This window comes from Musca domestica, unplaced genomic scaffold (assembly GCF_030504385.1).
Source record: "Musca domestica strain aabys unplaced genomic scaffold, Musca_domestica.polishedcontigs.V.1.1 9, whole genome shotgun sequence".
NCBI classification, from domain to species: Eukaryota; Metazoa; Arthropoda; class Insecta; order Diptera; family Muscidae; genus Musca; species Musca domestica.
The window spans coordinates 22,452,332-22,472,020 of record NW_026712435.1 but is presented as its reverse complement, the minus strand read 5'-3'; the positions used below and the strand labels follow the sequence as shown (position 1 = coordinate 22,472,020).

Below are 19,689 nucleotides of genomic sequence, written 5' to 3'. Positions count from 1 at the left end.
CCATGTAGTTGAAAGATCGAACTATTTAAATCATATTTTTAAAAGAAAATCCATGTATTTAATTAGTTTTTCGCGCCATTTAACTGATTTTAAAAATGATGACACATGTTGAATAAATGAAAACAACTGGTTCGCATGCAAATTTGACAGGAAGCGGGCATAGCCTCATGACGGCATTTCTGTAATTTTACGAAGTTTTTCTACCTCCTTATTGTACCATGATTTGACACAAAAGTAAGGGTTTAAGGCCCTTTTAGACCCGGACCAACTAAACAGATATATACAATACATTTGAAGTCTAAGGTGGCTACATGATTCAAAAGAGTTCCGGAGTTGCATTAAAATTATTGATTTTTTTAGCATCTTCTGAATATATGTTGTTAAGGATATAACGCAAGTTCATTATAAGGTTGGCCCGTAGCAAAATTACAGAAGGTAGAACAAAGCTACCCCCTAAAAACAATTTTTTTCTTTTGGTGCTCTTATTCTGCCAAAACATATACACATTTTGTGTATGTGTGTGTGTATTGTTTTGAATAAAATATACAATAACTCTAAAATTTGTAACTTTACAAATTGTTACTGGAAGTCGTCTGTTATGAGGATTTTACTCCTATTATTGTGATTTGACTTAGTTGTAGCAGAATACAGGCTTAGGAACATTGATATGTCAAAAATGTTAAAATGTTTAGTCAAAAATAAGAAAATTTTTGTATGTTTTCTAATACGACACAAATCGTAGGTTTTTGTGATACGCAATTTTCAACAGTTTTTACGAATTTCAATAATTTTTCTTTCAAAATGTCCCAGCAGCTGTGTATTCTCCTATCATGGCACCTTCTTTCTGATAGAACGAAATAGTTTGTCCACAATAAGAAGAAATGATGCACGCAAAAATTAAAAAAAAGCCGAAGAACAAAATAATTCGGCATACGATTTCCGAAAATAAAGATTAAAACATCTGTTGTTTTTGAAATCACATGCCCAACTAAAAGTAACAATTTAACAATATATAATTCTATAACTTGATTAATTTTACTTATATATATTATTTTCTTACCTTATCGACAATTCAAAAATATTTGCAAGGAATGTCCTACAAAACAGTTAGGTCAGTTATTTTTAATAATCCATACATAAATACAAATTTTATTGTTGTTTCATGAATATTATATCACTTAAAGTCAATTACAACATACGATGGAAAGTCAAATAAAAAAAATAAATAAATACACTACATAGAGAAGTTTTTATCTGTACCATAGAATTAACATATTAATTTTATTCAATGAAATCCATACATGAACTAAAAGGTTACAAACCAATAAAGCAACGCGAATATAGGTTAATACATTTAGGGTGCGAACAAATGGAATATTTGCTAATATACTATCGGAGATAATTTGTTTGTTTAATGATACCATCTACAGCCCAAAATATTGTGAGCACATCGGACGTTCTGACATATCAATTATAATGTTCGAAATCACATAATTGAAAAAATATATTATATTTTTGCGAAACGTTATTTCACATTCCTTTTTTGGAAATAGCTTCTTTGGTGAAATGATTCTTAAGAAACACAACATTCAACGAAATGGCTTGAAATATAAAAGCAACTATCGTTGAGTGATCACCGATGTGGCTAACATTGATTGGTGAAATGGAAGTTGTTGCTGCTCATAATTTTAAGGAAAATATTTATGATTGAAATTCATTTTTTTAATATTTATAATAATTCCTAATTGTATCTATATTTTTGGTCTGTTCCAGAAATGCTAGAATATAAAAGTTTTTACTACGATAAACGATTTTTCCTTTATGATATCGAAGAAAATGGTAAAAGTAGACGATAATTGCAGATACTGGAACAGAGCATTTATGTGAACATTCAAGATCTTGCTAGAAATACCGAAAATTTAAAATTTATAACTCTTTGTTTATTTTTTAGTTGCCCAATAATAAAAAAGACACTCAGATAACAAGCTAGCTATCGACAACCCGATTTGGTGGCCACAACGTTGGTGGAAGCAACCGACAACGTAACATAACCTTGGTAGCAATATATAATGAAGCCATAATTCGTTGGCTCAAGTTCGAAAAAATAACTTAGCAAGTACATATATATAATGTACAGAATGTTTCTTGAATCGACCGATTAATGATTCATTTTGCGTCCTTCTAATGTTTACGTGCTCTGTTGCAGAACCTGCAAGAGTCTAGACATGTTACTATGATAATCTATTTTTTTCCTTTATGATATGGAACGCAATTGCAAACCTAGTAGATTCTTGCTGGTTCTGAAACAGAGCAATTGAATAACCATATGAAAACACAAAAATTAAGTGTATTAAAGGGGAACAATAAAAAAAGTAGTTGGAGTTATGAATTAAATTATCACTCTTGTAAATAACTCATCAAAACACTAATGGGTCATTTCGAATTTTATAAAATTTGCAAATAAAAAATAACGCAGCATTTTAAACTCAAAATGATCAAAATGAGAAAAATTCATAAATAAACTTTGGAATTCCTTGATTTGAGATAAAATATCATTTATAAATAATACGAATTTAGACCGCTATCCGCCCTCAAATACGCTTCGTTTATGTGTGATTTAATATAATTACCGTTAATGTTATTCTAGATAATAATTATAATAATAAATATACGCTGTAATATCGAAACAGCTTATAAAGCGTTGCCTGATATATGATGTGCAGTCTAAATTCGTCGTATATGCTATTTCAAAGTATTGATCATTTCAATTATTTTGTTTCGATTTGCATGTACATAGGCTTTGGCGCACCACAGCATATTTATTAATTTCTGATCATTTTTCTCGTCCATGGCAATATCTTCGGAAAGTTGGGGATTAAATCTGGAAAAAATTAACCATAGAAATTTGTATACTACTCATTAATTGGATAAGCAAATTACCTGTAATAGGGAACACCAATCGTACTACACCAAGCCCGCGCACGGTCAACGACTCTTCCGTCTGATGCTGTTGCTTGATCAACAAGCAAATTACCTGTTGAATAAAATTTGCTATTGCAGAAAGTGAAAAGATAAAATATAAGTTATCCATTACCGATTGTTGATATTCCATATGCCAATTTCGCTGTATCCCAAATACTTTCTGGACGAAAAACATCAATATCTTTCAACTCAGTTACAGGTATTAATCCTGTACCTATGGAAACGACAACCGAAACCTATAAAGCGCATATATTTAGCACAAAATATATATCTTGCACACATTTCACTTTGAATCTCTCTTACCGGTACAGCTTCATTTTCTCGACCAACACTACGTAAAGCCATATTATATTCATGTATTTCAGTCATGGCATCTAAGGTGGGGTTGTTAGCTATGAGACCGCCATCTAAAAATCTTCCAAAAGCTCTGCAAAAGTATGATAATATTTTAACAAATAAAATTCTAATTAAGACCATAATTTTACCTAAAGTATGATGGAGCGGCACCAGTGGCACGTGCTGCTCTCCATACAAGTTGGTCTTTAGGATCAGGTGGCGGAATGCGACGATTTGCTGAAATGTGGAGAAGTATGCGAATATCGTAGATAATAAAATGGAAATTGTATATTTACAACTTACTTATGGGCGTAACAATGCCTAAAATATCGCTGGCAGACTGATAACTGCGGAATAAGTGAAGATCTACTGGTTTCCGATCGGCCATCACCCCGGTGACCATTACTTTGGGATGTTTAATATCAGTCATAACAGTAAATTCGCCTAGATTATCTTTCAAAATTGATTCAAAATTTTCACTAGGATAAGGCCGGGATCCAACAAAACATTGTTCTTTCATGCGCAAATACAAGCCCATACATTGGCGCATGGTTTTACCACAACCAAGACCCAATGCCAATATGCCTCCTGTGCTAGTTCCAGCAATCCAATCGAACAAATGGACAATAGGTGTTTGGGATATTTTCTCAATTTCTAAAAGAATTTGTACAAGGACCAAACCACGTATGCCACCACCATCCAAGCATAGCAGCCGTCCACGACCATAAGGTTTTTCACCTTTCTGGTGGGAAATAGCCGAATGTAAAGAAAGATTTGAAGAAGTAGCTTCAGGTGAACCTTTAATGGAGGTAGCTTCTTCGCCCTCGATTGAATTTACATTGTCCATGCTGCCAGTGGGAGAACCTAAATAAAAATTTACATTCCATAAAATTCTCAAATTTATTTGCTTTCGATATACCTTTTTTTGAATCGGCATTTACTTTGAACATTGCCAGTAGAGCATCCATAATACTTTGACCTTTTTCAACCTTTTCCGTATTAACTACAACTGGAGGTCTATAAGTATTATTATTAAATGTGTGTTCAATATAACACCGATATATTTTATAGTTACTCTTTCATGTCATTGAGGAAACCATTCGCAGCATTAGCCAACATTCCAACAGCAGACTGTCGACTGGTGGAAGCTAACATATTTTCAATGTGTTCGCGTTTCTCTACAGATTCGGGGGCTTCTGGTGGTATGCCATTATATGTTCCACTTGGATGACAGCCGGGGGGACATTTACTTTTTGGATCGGTGCATCTTGAAATGGTTATAGTATGAAAATATAAGAAATAGATTCTTTATGAAAAATATGCGAGCTTACCTTTTGGCTCCCACAGAATGTAGAATATATAGGATTTCGTCCGTTTTACTTCCGCTTGCATCGCTACCTACCATATGTCGTGGTGTTACCCCATCTTGATTCTTCTTGTTTATATCACAGCCAAATACAACTAAACACTGTACTATATTCACTAATTTTTGTTCAATGGCAATATGAAGTGGTGTCTTGCCATCTTTATCAACGACATCAATATCAGCATCGTGAGCCAAGAGGGTAACAACACATTCGAAACGATTGCGAGCGACCATAACATGCAATGCTGTTCGACCATCGAAATTTGTGGCATTAACATTACATCCTTGCATTATTAATGCATGCAAAGTCTCTCTCGATGAACACCAGTGCAACGGGCTACCTCCGAATTTCATGTCTTGGGTATATAGTTTGTTTGCGTTTTGCTTGAGAAACTCTGCAACCGACGTCGGTGTTGAGGTTTTATATAATTTACTGATATTTTTGGCTTCGATATTGACATCAGCGCCGGCAAGCAGTAGTGCTTTGACACACTCCGGCTTGTCAGAAAGACAAGCCAAATGCAATGGTGTGTATCCATCGGAATTAATGTGGTTAAGATTCACGGTGCTCTTTTCTATAAGAATCTGAAAATAGAAAGTTTAAATTAAATATCTATGCCATTTGATTGTTCAACAATGGTAGAAGATGAATTTTTTAAAGGAGTTTTTGTTTATGATTCGGATCATTCTAGAAGACTATTAGGAGAAATGTGCCCGAGAAATCACCCGAATCGTTTAGTGAGATAGAACGACAGTTTATTTCAGTGCGTTTGGTCAAAAAATACCCATTATCGGAACCAAGGCCTTCATAAGGTCAGACAAGAAGACTCTTTTGACAATTAAACTATAAACTTAGTAGTTTTTGGCACTTTTGTAATTTGACTTTCTTTAAATTTCCAATCACAATTATGTCTTTTTTATGACTTACTTGTCAACCTTATATAGGCTTTGATCGTAGCTTTTTTATGCGACAAATCCAAGTTTTCTTCTCGGAATTATAATTTGTATTCTAAAATGTTGCATGCTTACATTTAAGATTTCTTTTGTTGTACTAGCGGCATAATGAAACACTGAGTTGCTGTTGTTGTCCAAATGCTCCATTTTACAAAGAGGCAATAGAGCTTTCACCATTTCTATATTGCCAGTTTTAACTGCTAACTGAAAAGATATGTCATTACTACTGATTGGTGGCAGTAAATAATAATTTTATTACTCACTTGAAATGGCGACATGTAATTGGTATGATCAGCATAATCAATGAATTGTAGCACTTTCGGATGACTAATATAGTCTACTAAATTAAAATATGCCACCAAATGGGTAATGGACCACGATGGATTATCGGACAAAATGTCACATAATTTTTGCAGGCCATTGACATTGTAAAACTGTAAAAAGAAAGAAGAATTAAAATTGTTCTTCATTTTAGACATATACAGAACATACCTCTTTTACTATGGACACAAACAGAGGTAATCGATGTAAGAAAGCATTGAATTTGTCTTCAGCCTCTTTTTGAGATGGTGAGCGAAATAAACTGAATGAAGTTGTATTGGAGTCGGTGTGTGGCCTTTGCAGAACTATTTCATAGGTTTTCTTATCGTTGGAATTAAAGGGTGGTGCATACAGGACCATGGCTTCATCGCGGGCTACTATTTGTAAAATTCCCAGAGATTCACTTTTTATTTCTAAAACTTTATTGGGCGGATAATCAGCGCCCAGTAAGCGTTGTAGAGCTAAACATAAGAAAACATATATATATTATTTAGAATATAAGGGTTTCACCACACAATATATGAGTAAAGCGCGATATATTTTGTTTAATTGAAAATTAATGGAAATTTTGCAAATATATGTTTAATATATAAATATGATTAGTTTAACTTGAATGTGTTATCATAGGAAATTTATGTTTAGGGGAAAATCTAGATTTGAAGATAAGTTGATGAATATCAAATTCGTAAAACCCGATGGTATAAGAATAATTTGTAAATACTTCAGAGGATACTCAGAGGTACCCCCCAATGAATAGCTATAATCGGTCAATTGGCAGCTCAAAATTTTCTTGTATATTTTTATGTGAGGATGTTGGTGTTCCACCTAAAAATTATTAACATACAATCTTTTACTATTTTATATTAAATATTTTGGAAATGTACTTTTATTTTGACATAAAGCTTTAACCCTAAAATGTGTTTTTAATATACAGTGTGAGATGAAAAACCTGCAACCAACTTCAGACTGCTGTCATTTTTAAGCCACTCATCTGACAGCTGTTAAAATTATTCCAGTCACAGCTGATTATATTGTTGACAAGGGTACAAAAGCATTTTGGTGAGATTTTTTTTTGGCTGGAAAACCACATGTGGCTATCGTTAGAGCACTCCAGCATTTAAATGTGAATAAATCTTTTGTGTCTCGTATCATCGCTTGTTACCGTGATATTGGTAGCGTAGCCCGACGTCAATGAAGTGGACGGAAGAAAACAGCAACGTCAGCAGAAATGGTTCGAAAAGTAAATAAGCGACACGCGTCGCAGTGGCCGAAAAATGGATCGTGAGCTGAACATATCGCAATATTTCATTCGGCAAACATTGAAAAATTACCTGGGGGTGAAGCCATTGAAATTCAATAAAGTGCAAGAACTTACACTGCAACAGACTCAAAAGAGCAAAAGAGTTGCTTCGCTTGGCCGAAAGTGGTGAACTGCCGAATTTGGTTTTCTCCGATGAGAAAAAGTTCGTTGTCCAGCAGTTTGTAAACAAACAAAATGATCGTGTTTACTTGCCAAAGATGTCAGCTGAAAATGTACACCTTCGGTTGGCCACCAGAACTCAAGCGCCGGCCAGGGTGATGGTGTGGGCCGCCATAACAGCCGATGGTCGCTCCCCGCTTGTATTAATCGACCGTGGCATCAGAATAAATGCCGAATACTTTCGCGAAAATATTCTGGAGGGTGTATAAAAGACTTGGGCACGCAAACATTTTGGCCGCAGACTTTGGACATTCTAACAGGACTCAGCACCATCGCATTCAGCACGCGTCACCCAAGAATTGTTACAAAATGAGGTTCCTCGCTTCATTTCCAGCACACATTGGCCACAAACATCTCCGGATACCAATCCGTTGGACTATTGTGTCTAGAGCATTTTGGAAAGCAAGGTTGGCACTAAAATCTACCAAAGTGTCGATCACCTCAAGCAAGCGCTTCGCCAGGAATGGGCCAAAATACCGCAAAGCAACATTCGGGCAACGTATGACGGTTTCATTGGCCGTTTGAAGGCCATAATTCGTACCCAAGGTGACAAATTCGAACAAATCTAAACTTATCTAAAATTTGATGCTATTTCCGACATTTTTTGATTTCATTCAATAAAATTTAAAAATTATGGCGTTTGACTTTGTTGCAGTTTTTTTTTATCTCACCCTGTATTTAAATGAAGGTTCCCAAAAATATCGAACGTACACTTTTTGAAATATGATGAAATTTAACTTTTACGGTCTTTACTTATGAGTATCTCACGTCGTGTATAAGGTACGAGTATAGGACAAATAAAATAAGTTAATATGGGTAAATAAAAGTACGTTGTGTCAAAGTTGTATTTGTTTTTAACCTATATATCACGTAGTAGGTACATTCTTAGTAAGACCTGTAGTGCGATTCTTGAACTAGTAAAGACTGAATTAATGACAATTATGGATAAATTATTAAATTGCATATTGCCAACGAAATTTGTCGGTAAGTTTGCGAAATAAAGAAGTCGTTAAGACCTACCGTTACCGATTTTTTTGGAATATCAAAAAATGTTAGACAATCCCACTACTGTTGTAGTTTGAAAATAAAACGATAACAGATAAAAACATTAAAGAGGAGTCGAAATTAAAATACTTTTTTTTAAACTACATATTAAAAAATTTTCTTGTTATATACCGAAACTGCCAGCGATAACACCGAAAGTCATCCAGGACATTTTGAAATATTTGATGATCCGTTTGTGGATACTTTACAAATCCACGCCAAATGGTATATCAAATCAGTTAGTCAATTAAAATTTGTTGTTAATTATTTATGAAATCTAGCGAAAAATGAGAAATGAAAAATAAGAAAAGAGTAAATGTGTTATTTGGATTTCTATTTATATAATGTTTATGATGTTTGTTCTCTTTTTAATGTTAGTCTTACTGCAAACCACAAACAACACAGCACAAGAACCAAGATTGTTACTTTACTAATCGATATTAATTGCTAAAAATTGTAAAGATGATTTCCCTTCGTTGAGAATCTTAAGTATGAAATTGCATGTACTTTGGTTGACAAGCTAGAACCTTAAAAACGTTCGGTTCCACTACATTTTACTTGAGAACACAAAAAGTCAGACTAATACTAAATAAAAATACACTAAAAATAAAGTTATACCGATATGTAAGACTATGGCCCTGTGTTGACCTATATTAGATTTTTTTTGTAGGAAAAGTTAGTATCTTTTGAAAAACGGAACTATGTTTAAGGGAAATGGTCATATTTGGTTGAATGAATTCACAGCTTCATTGGCATAAGTTGAGATTCACAAAAAAATCAACTTTTTTACTTATTTTGTTAATTGCTTGGCTTAAATTCATTATCTTTAGGGATATTTTTAAAGTAAAAGCTCGTCTATTCAATTTAAATGTCACTATCAAAATCAAATTTTTCTTTACCATTTGAATCAAATCTTTAAATTTAACTTCAAATAGCAAATCGGATGAAACATGAGCATGACAGTTATAACTGAACCGAATTCTGTCGGATGTCCCTTGGGTCAAACAAAATATTTGTGGGAAATGTCATATCAATCGAACAATAAATGCGACTTGTACTTTGTTTAAAAAAATACATAGACGTGCATCAAAATCAAAATGAACTACCGGTCTATTTCGTTTCCTTCTGCATGTTACAAACCAATGCACAAAGACATAATACCCTCTACCACAGGAAAAAATGTGACCGAACCGGTTAAAAGCCAAAAAAGCCCAAAATCAGAAGCTATCGTATTCTTACTAAACACCTTATATAAAGCTGTGCCTAAAATAATTTTCAAAGCGTTTTAGAATTTTTGAAATAGAAAGTAAATGGTGTTACCGATGTATTGCAAAAAGGGAAAGAACAGTATCAATCAATATAGTTTTTGAGTTCGTTTTACGCTAACAAAATCGAATACAGTGGAGTATTTGTAAATACTTTTATAATTTACTTAATTGGGAATTCAGTTCAGTTATATCAAAATATGAACTTAGTACCTTTGGCTGTATGATATCGAAAATAGATGAAATAAAGTAAATAAACCATATCTTTAGATAAGCTATACAGCAGCAGCTACCATTACCCGAAAAATTATTATAAATATAATTGTGTCGCTTATTAAATTGAGAAAATATTCGTTATATGAGGAAACCAAACGCTTCAATAACAATGGCGTGATGATGCTGCTAATGATTTGTAGTTCATATTTATAATTAGAAAGTACCAACAACAATGACCAAAAAGATGATTAAGCGTTAGCACAGAGTAAAATCAAGACAAAGTCCACAGGCCAATACTAATGGGAGAGAGGAGCAAAATACAATGTTAAATTGGTGCTAATCATAATATTATCAATATGAAATTGAAATAAGCTGAGCAATAAAACAGTAAGAATATTCTTATACACACTTCAATAAAAAAGTACAATAATGTTTAAATAAGAATACTTTTTCAAATGAACCCCTTTAAGAGAATATTTTTCATCCAGTGTGTGTTTTTAGATTATTGAACTCAGCAAAAAGTTGTGATCATGGTATGATTATATTAACATCCCAGGCGTGCTACACATTTTCTGCAAGGAGTCATTAAGTTGCAGATAATACTTTATAAAAATTTAGCAAGGTTTCTTCAACGTCCAGGAGGTGAAATCAGTACTTAGTATTTTATGGTTGTCAGAAAGGTTTGCTGCGGAATATCCAGCAAAAAAGAAGAAACAATTATTTCCAAAAATCCAAAACTTAAGGTGGTGGTCTTTATAATGAACTACATACTTGTTTCATCTCTCGCAAAACAACATGTTGTATACAGTAGTTTTTCGATTTAACGAGATATATAATGTCAGCCCTGTTCGTAGTATTGAAAAATTCGTTAAACCGAGTTTTATTTATAACAAGGCTTGTTTACTCAAAATCTATTGAAATAACAGCTCTTATATGTTTGGAAAATGCCTTTAACAAAGGTTTAAAAAATAAGTAGAATTAGTATGCATTGTTATTGAAAACAACTCTAGATTAATAAAAGCTCTCTGCTTTTTTAATTTTTTTTCAGACTAGGTGTTTTTTCCCTGATTCCGGGAAAGTATTTTTTCTTGGGGACGAAAGCGGATATTTGACACAAAAGCCCCGATCCAGGGTCCGGACACACTACACCGTATACTCGGATATTAGACCCAAAGTCCGAGTCCAGGACCTGGACCTACTAATGAAAAGCTAATGAAAATACCTATTCAACAAGTGGCCGCATGATTGGGTTATTTAAAACATTATTGATTTTTTGGACCCGGACTTTGGGAGTTCATAAAATGTATGCTGACACTATAAGCTTTCAAAAAATGTTACAATATGTGTAATTATCTTTCTTGGATCCAGAGATATGGGTCTTTGAACCCGGACGAGCCGATTATGTTCAGCTTTAATTAACTCCATCAAGGTACCACTTGTGGGATTGGTATAATATTTAAATATTGTCCACATCGGTTTAGCATGTACGGGTCCAACCCGGTCTTGGACCCGGCTTTCGAGTCAAGTACCCGGGTTCATCTCACAAGACAAAATACTTTCCCGGAATCAGGGTGCAAAGACTTTGTTCTGAAATTATCTCAATATTAGATGACTATCTATATTATTTTGATGCAAACATTGTATACACATTTCAAAAAGTTTTACAGCATTGTTATGCTTAATTCTCGGATGATCTTCTGAAGGAATATTGTCTTCACCATTAATATCAGTCTTATCATCAAACAAAAACAACACAACGTTGTATATGAAATTACATGCAAAGGCAATGAGAAAGAGAAATGCGGGAAAGTTTATGTGGGCACAACAAAAAGAATGCTTGGTGTAAGAATAGGAGAACATCAAAATGATATCAATAAAGGATTAGCAAAAACAGCACTGTCACAACACACAACGGAGAGTGGCCACACAGCTGATCTAACAAATGTCAAAATTTTAGATAGGGAAAATAAGGAGAACAAAAGATATACATTGGAAAGCCTACGAATACAGCAAAGGATTGCCAGATCAATAAATACCAAAGAAGACAAAGATAATACTAAACTACAGTATTCTATTGCGATTATTTAGAAACGGTTCTGTGATTTAGCTTAAGTTTAACTGTGATTCTTATTTTATTGATTATTTATTTTTACTTTATATTAATTAAATGTTGTGGAGTCCCGTTTTATTAATATTAATAAGAAATAAATAATGCATAATTATTGATGTAAGTTAAATTTAAAGTGCAATATGTCACAAAATTCTAATAATGAAATATGTTTCTCATTTATAAACAGAATTCAATAAAAAACGCTCTTGAAAAAGTTGGAAACAAGCCAACGAAACGTTGAGCAAAATATGAAATAAATTCGTTTATTTTTCATTTGATTAACTTGACCATAAAAGCCCAATAAAACCCATATTGAAAAAAATACACTGTTGGGGAAATCCCCCTTTTCTATATCATGGGCTTTTAATAGTGGCACAAATGTGATTTGCTCTATTCACACTCATTGTTTTTATACCCTCCACCATACTATGGAGGGTATATTAATTTTGTCATTCCGTTTGTAACTCCTCGAAATACTCATGTCAGACCCAACAAAGTATATATATTCTTGATCAGCGTAAAATTCTAAGACGATTTAGCCATGTCCGTCTGTCTGTCTGTCTGTCCGTCTGTCTGTCTGTCTGTCTGTTGTAATCACGCTATCTTTCAAATCAAATTGAGATAGAAGGCTAAAATTTTGCACACATGTATATTTTGCCAGTAGGCAGGTTAAGTTCGTAAATGGGCCATGTAGGTCCAAGTTATCATATAGCCCCCATATAACTGTACCTCCCGATATTCAGTATTTTTATGATTTTTGCGACATTATTCGCCGGAATTGTTTCAAATTTGGCATTTGAAGTTCGTATTGAATACTACAGCCTAAAACAGAAAATTATCTGTGTAGGTCCATGTCTTCGTGTAGCCCCCATATAACGTTACCCCCCGATATTCGGTATTTTTATGATTTTTGCGACATTGTTTACCGGAATCGTTTCAAATTTGGTATTTGAACTTCGTAATGGATACTACATCCTAAGTCAAAAAATGAGCCATGTAGGTCCACTTCTTCATATAGCCCCCATATAACGGTACCCCCCGATATTCGGTATTTTGATGATTTTAGCGAAATTATTCAGGGAAATCGTTCCAAATTTGGTGTTTGAAGTTCGTAATAGATACTGCAGCATAAAACAGAAAATGGGCCATATAGGTCCACGTCTTCATATAGCCCCCATATACCGTACCCCCCGATATTCGGTATTTTGATGATTTTAGCGACATTATTTACCGGGATTGTTTCAAATTTCGCATGTGAATTTCGGAATGGATACTTCAGCCCATGCCAGAAAATTGTCTGTGCAGGTCCATGTCTTCGTATAGCCCCCATATAACGGTACCCCCCATATTCGGTATTTTAATGATATTAGCTAGATTATAAACAGATTTTTCTTCAAGTTTCGCATTTAAATAGTGTAATAACTTATGACAAAAGTTGCCTATGCTGGCCCACGTCGTCGTATAAGCATTCGGTATTCTTAAGATTTTAACAGAATTTTTAACGGATTTTATTTATTAGAAAATGCCAAATTTGTACCAAATGGTGGAGGGTATTAAAAGTTCGGCCCGGCCGAACTTACAGCTTTTTTACTTGTTTTTTTTTCACATTCCGTAGCAACATCACTTAGCTCTCTTTCTCATTCGAGTACAATAGTTTATAGTTTTCGTAAATAATGTAAAATTTTTTAAAAGTTCGTTAAATACCGAATTCGTAAAAACATGTCGTTAAGTCGGAAAACTACCGTATATGGTTCATGTCGTTTATAAAACCACATATAGGTCTAATCGCGCTGATCATGACAATACGTCTCTGGAAAACCATTTTTCACAACATAAAGGCACCGCAAGTTCTGGAAAACTCCGTTTTGTCATGTTGTTTATTGTTTTGAATTATATTTTTACATAAAGCTAATTGTATGCAACAATTTTAGCACTTCATTTATTATTCATAATTTTTATTTATTTTCGTGGTCTTGCCGGCTTTTTGTACATCGGCTCAAACTATGTTTAGTGGTTGTTATAACTGTGACACGACTTATTAAAAGTAAGATAAAGTTTATGAAAATTAGTGCGTCCTCGGCCGGAATTAAGAATTTGTTTCATGGACCTGACAAAACTCAACTACTTCAACAAATTTTCTTCTAAATTATTACTTTTTTTGAAAATAGCTAACCTGCGATTGCAAATTCGTATACCATTATAGGCAAAACACTATAGGCCTGTTTAAAATATGTGTGTGGTTTTTGAAACTATTGATCAATACGAAGCTATCTCACATATTCCGGTATAACTAGTTCTATGAAATTGTATTTGTTTCCGGTCCAAACCATTTCAACAATTAGTTGATTTTAATAGTCGTTATCACTATCAACACCTAGTGACATTGAAACTTCCCCTCTGTCCATTCAGTTACAGTAACATTAATAAATAATCTAGAAATGGTTAATAACGAATAAGAAATGGTTAATAACGTTAATAAGTACATTGTAGGCGAGAGGGAACTCAAAGATCACGAAGCGAAACAATGACGTTACGTGCAATTTCATCTACACAAATCAATCCAACAATTTCAATGGAATGCATGTACGTAATAGCTGTCTGTCGGGCTACGACAGAAAGCAAATCTTGTTTGTGCGTGTGTCTGTTGTATGTGCTGGCATGTGCAAAAAACCATACAATTTTTTATGTCAATTTCGAGAATAATAGCGACACCATACATAACATCATGAAGAAAACAATGGAAAAATCTATAATTTGTTGATGATTCGATGTTTTTGTTATTGCTCTTATATATTCACTGCTAACCATTAAACATTTTTCAAGGCTTTGTCGGTGTGGCTTTTTCTGGTTATTTTTTCTTTTGGTTTCACTTCAATCACTTCCTGTTTTCTATAACGTTTGCTGCGTTATAAAATGGATCTTAACTCTCAATTTAATTCTTCTATTTGTTAAATCTTTTTTAGATTCGTTAACAATTGCATTAAAGTAACGCTGCTTATTAAATATTTGAAATTGTTTCGCGATTTGTCTAGAAATAAATAGCTTGCTTAAACAAGTACGTAGTTAAGCCGAAAAACTTCTATTACAGATATGAGCAAAACATATTTTGTTTAACCTGTATTTTGTTGTTGGTATCAATACCTGTATTTAAAATCAGCTGTTTTTAATAGTGGTTTTTGCATTGATGTATATTTATTTGGTAAATACAACTCTAGTGCTATACACTTGAAAAAATGAGACCGTAAAATTGCGAACAAATTTTTAAAAGTGATATGTACAAAAATTTTGAAACTTTTTACGCCAAAAGTGTTTTTGTATACAAAGTAACATTGTAATTAAAATCCCCTTGAATTAATGGTATCATGGTTTCTCCCATGCTACAACAAAAAACTAAGGTAGAGCTACCAACTGATTACAATTTTTTTATATATGTGACTTCTGCCAATTTTGTGTATGTATTTATTGTTTTGAAAAATTAAAACAAAATATTTTAAAATTAAGGATTGAAAGAGACGTATATTGCTGTTCGAGCGTTAAAGCTATTTTCCAGTTTTGCCATGGATTTGAAACATCAAGCTGTTTAGATCATATTTATTTAACTCTATTTAACTCTTTTTAAAAATGTGTAAAAATATCGAATAAATGAAAAAACTTGTTGCATGCTAATTTGACAAGAAGCAGGCATGGCATCTTGCCTGTGTTTCTGTAGTTTTGCGAAGCTGTTCTATCTCTTTATTGTACCATGGGTTCTCTTCTTCTTTATACCCTCCGCAATGAAAGTACATTTGCCTTTTTCCTTATTTTTGAAATTTATAAATCCATTGTATATACATAAATCAAAGATGGGAACCTGTTTTTAATTTATTGAAATTTGACAAGGTAAATTACAGAAAATGCAGAGATGGATAGTCTTCTTTAAAACGACTTTACTTTCTTAATTTTACAATGCAAGTACCATTGTAGATCCTCTTTTGTGATACGGAAATATATTTGCATTTTTATAGCGCTTTTAGATGCAAAATGTTTTCCGGATTTATAGCTTAACTAGCTGAACCCGATGCGCTTCGCTATCCCTTTTGATTTTATATTCATCCAAAATTTTATATTCAAATATTTGTTGATTTAAAAAAAAAAATAAATAATAATAGTAATAACAAAACAACGCAAGCACATGACAGGAACAGTTGACCATGAGAAAAGCAGAAGCATGCCAAATTTAGTCCGCATACACCAAGGATTTGTCCTTCGGATTTATTAGTTTCATAGCAAATGCCATGCCAACATACTTCCCCCTTACTCATAATAATCTTCACCGATTTTTAATTAATTTCTCAAATTCATGGTACAATGAATTCAAGGTAGGGCAGAACTACCATATGATTTCAATTTTTTTATTTTTCTGGCTTCTTCTGTTCTTCAAACTTCATCTGTTTATGTTTGCGTATTCTTTTCAAAAATAAAAAAAATGTTCAGAAAATATTCAAATTCGGGTGTTTTCAAAATGCTTATTGCAATATATGCATCGACAAAAACTACAGTTTTTGTCGCGAAATAAACCATAAGAGATATATAGAACACGATTTTGAAAAGAAATTTTGACCTTTCATTCAGTTTTCGCGGTTTTAAATTATTTATTCAAAATCAATGCAACAAGTTGTTTGCTTTTTTATTGTTTTGATAGTAATTCTGACATTACAAGCCAAACAGGTAGACCTCTATACTTGCAATTTTTTCAAAGTTAGCCTACCTTGTATTCATTGTATCATGCTCAAATTGATTATTGTAACTAAATACCGCCACACATTCAGAATTTTATTGGAATCGAACATACATATCGTGGTTGGTGTATCAAATAAACGAAATCGGTCGAAAATATATATGGGAGCTATATCCAAATCTCCGATTTCAATATATCATGGTACAATGAATTCAAGGTAGGGCAGAACAACCATATGATTTCAATTTTTTTATTTTTCTGGCTTAATATGTCAACTTCATTTGTTTATGTATGTGTATTTTTTCAATAATAAAAAAATTTTCAGGAAATATTCAAATTTGGGTGTTTTCAAAATGCTTATTGCAACGTATACCTCGACAAAATCTATAGTTTTTGTTGCGAAATAAACCATAAGAGATATATAGAACTTAATTTTGAAAAGAAATTTTGACCTTTCATTCATTTTTCGCGGTTTGAAATTATTTATTCGAAATAAATGCAACAAGTTGTTTGATTTTTTATTGTTTTGATACTAATTCTGACATTACAAGCCAAACAGGTAGACCTCTATACTTGCAATTTTTTCAAAGTTAGCCTACCTTGTATTCATTGTATCATGCTCAAATTGATTATTGTAACTAAATACCGCCACACATTCAGAATTTTATTGGAATCAAACATACATATCGTGGTTGGTGTATCAAATAAACGAAATCGGTCGAAAATATATATGGGAGCTATATCCAAATCTCCGATTTCAATATATGATGGCAAATTTATTTTTTGACAAATTCCATCACTCATTCCAAGTTACATTGGAATCGAACATACATATCGTGTTTGGTGCACCAAAAAGTGCAAGAACTTACACCGCAACAGAAAGAAAATAGACTCAAAAGAGAGTTGCTTCGCTTGGCCAAAAGTGGTGAATTGCCGAATTTGGTTTTCTCCGATGATAAAGCATACGTTGTCCAGCAGTTTGTAAACAAACAAAATGATTGTGTTTACTTGCCAAAGAGGTCAGCTGAAAATGCGCACCTACGGTTGGCCACCAGAACTCAAGCGCCGGCCATGGTGATGGTGTGGGCAGCCATAACAGCCGATGGCCGCTCTCCGCTCGTAATAAATGTCGAATATTATAGCGAAAATATTCTGGAGAGTGTACTAAAGTCTTCGGCACGTAAACATTTTGGCCGCAGACCTTGGACATTTCAACAGGACTCAGCACCATCGCACTCAGCACGCGCCACCCAAGAATGGTTACAAAATGAGGTTCCTCGCTTCATTTCCAGCGCTCAATGGCCATCAAAATCTCCGGATACAAATCCGTTGGACTATTGTGTCTGGAGTATTTTGGCAAGCAAGGTTGGCACTAAAAAATTTGTGACTTTGGAGTATAGCACTGTACCAGTATAAAAACGCAGTGATGCATTCTGTTATTATTAATACTCCGCAGATGATATCAAATAATTCTGTAGTGAAAAGATATATTTTTATGGTGATACTATGGCCAAAAAAAAATTGGATTAAGCAATAAATCGTAATAATGTTGGTTAACCTAGATAAAATTACGCAGTTAAAAGCGCTATTAAACATCTCCGAAAATAAATTAAACAAATAGCTTCGAATCACAGCCATCATTTATTTACATATTTTTTCCATAGAAATGAATGCGCTTAAAACAAAAATTAACTAAATCTTGGCATTCTTCCACCTCGACGTCGTATTACATTACGAATCCATCTGTTTAATCTTCTTATATTTGTGTAGGCTCCCGGAAATCTTGGACGAGCACATCCAATACCAAAAGATACAATTCCATATTGTATTCGTCTACGCACAATGGGCCCGCCGGAATCACCTTGACACGTATCTCTCTGCGGTGTTGTGGCACAAAACATAAAATGAGTAATGGGAACACCGGCTCTGGCATATTTTGACCGACATCGTCTTCGATTGAGCTTGTCAATCGTTACACCTCTTAAACGCTGTGTTGCTGATCCACCTTCTCGACGCGAACCCCAACCACTAACAAAAAATCGTTGTGGCAGACGCCTTCCTGTGCGTGTCAGCACTATGGGTCTTACGAATCGACTAAATATAAAACGTCGATTTACACGGATCATAGCAATATCGCGATTGGCTGTATAAGTATTATATCGAGCATGCATAACCACAAGACGGGCCCGTCTAATTTGTCCACCCCGATTGGCATATGATGAACCGGCACGAACAGCAAATCTGCCACCGCCTTCAACACAATGTGCTGCCGTCAGTACCCAATCAGCACTTATTATCGATCCACCACAAATGAAATATCCATTGTCGTAGAGGGCAACCTGCCACGGCACCTGTCGAATATTAATTGGTCGACCGCCAACTATACGCGTTCCGTTGACATTGTAGATTTTCGGATCAAAATAATCCAAGTCATCAATGCCCTTTTGGAATAAGGTAACGTTTCGTAATTGTGCCAAACTATATTTAATGTTGAGAAAAAATATGAAACCGACTAGAAAAATATGTCCGTAGCACCACATCTCGACGTTTTGATTACGCGTTTCAAAATGATTCGAAAGAAGAGGTCATCCTAACTTTGATTTACATTCTTGCTCATGAATATGTAATAACTTTGACCTAGTAGCTAATCATATTCGAATTTAAATTAGTAAACAAAAGGTGATATTTGAAAGTCTTCTCTCGCATTAGGTGATGATTCTGATCCGTGTCCCTGAGAGTGTCGCATCAAAATCATTCATATTGCAGCTGATTGTAAAGAGCAAGTAATTGTTATGTCTTGCATTTCACTTGTACTTTGCAGTGACATTAAAACGATCAAGGACCTTGGCTGCTGCCTACCATGCACCAGCAAAGTGAGATTGGTGTCATTAGGTGTTA

General features: G+C 33.9%; 2 protein-coding genes across 4 annotated transcripts; both read right to left on the bottom strand.

The window, feature by feature from the left end:
- Positions 1-1,247: 1,247 nt before the first annotated feature.
- LOC131806831 (85/88 kDa calcium-independent phospholipase A2-like) lies at positions 1,248-15,173 on the bottom strand. Of its 3 annotated transcripts, XM_059131593.1 has the most exons (14): positions 14,880-15,173; positions 8,616-8,760; positions 6,131-6,420; positions 5,902-6,072; positions 5,714-5,842; positions 4,650-5,269; positions 4,394-4,585; positions 4,238-4,335; positions 3,622-4,182; positions 3,468-3,555; positions 3,286-3,409; positions 3,095-3,218; positions 2,941-3,034; positions 1,248-2,881 (listed from the first exon to the last, which is right to left on the bottom strand). In XM_059131593.1, the coding sequence occupies exons 2-14, from the start codon at positions 8,653-8,655 to the stop codon at positions 2,743-2,745; spliced, it is 2,670 nt and encodes an 889-aa protein (XP_058987576.1). In that variant the 5' UTR covers positions 8,656-8,760; positions 14,880-15,173; the 3' UTR covers positions 1,248-2,742. The 3 variants fall into 3 exon arrangements, with proteins under 3 accessions (XP_058987576.1, XP_058987578.1, XP_058987577.1); XM_059131595.1 differs by lacking the exon at positions 8,616-8,760; XM_059131594.1 differs by lacking the exons at positions 8,616-8,760; positions 14,880-15,173 and adding an exon at positions 14,248-14,287.
- A 3,306-nt stretch (positions 15,174-18,479) lies between these two features.
- Positions 18,480-19,331, bottom strand: LOC131806858 (trypsin beta-like). The gene has a single exon (XM_059131656.1). The coding sequence runs from the start codon at positions 19,329-19,331 to the stop codon at positions 18,480-18,482; it is 852 nt and encodes a 283-aa protein (XP_058987639.1).
- Between the last annotated feature and the right edge of the window lie 358 nt (positions 19,332-19,689).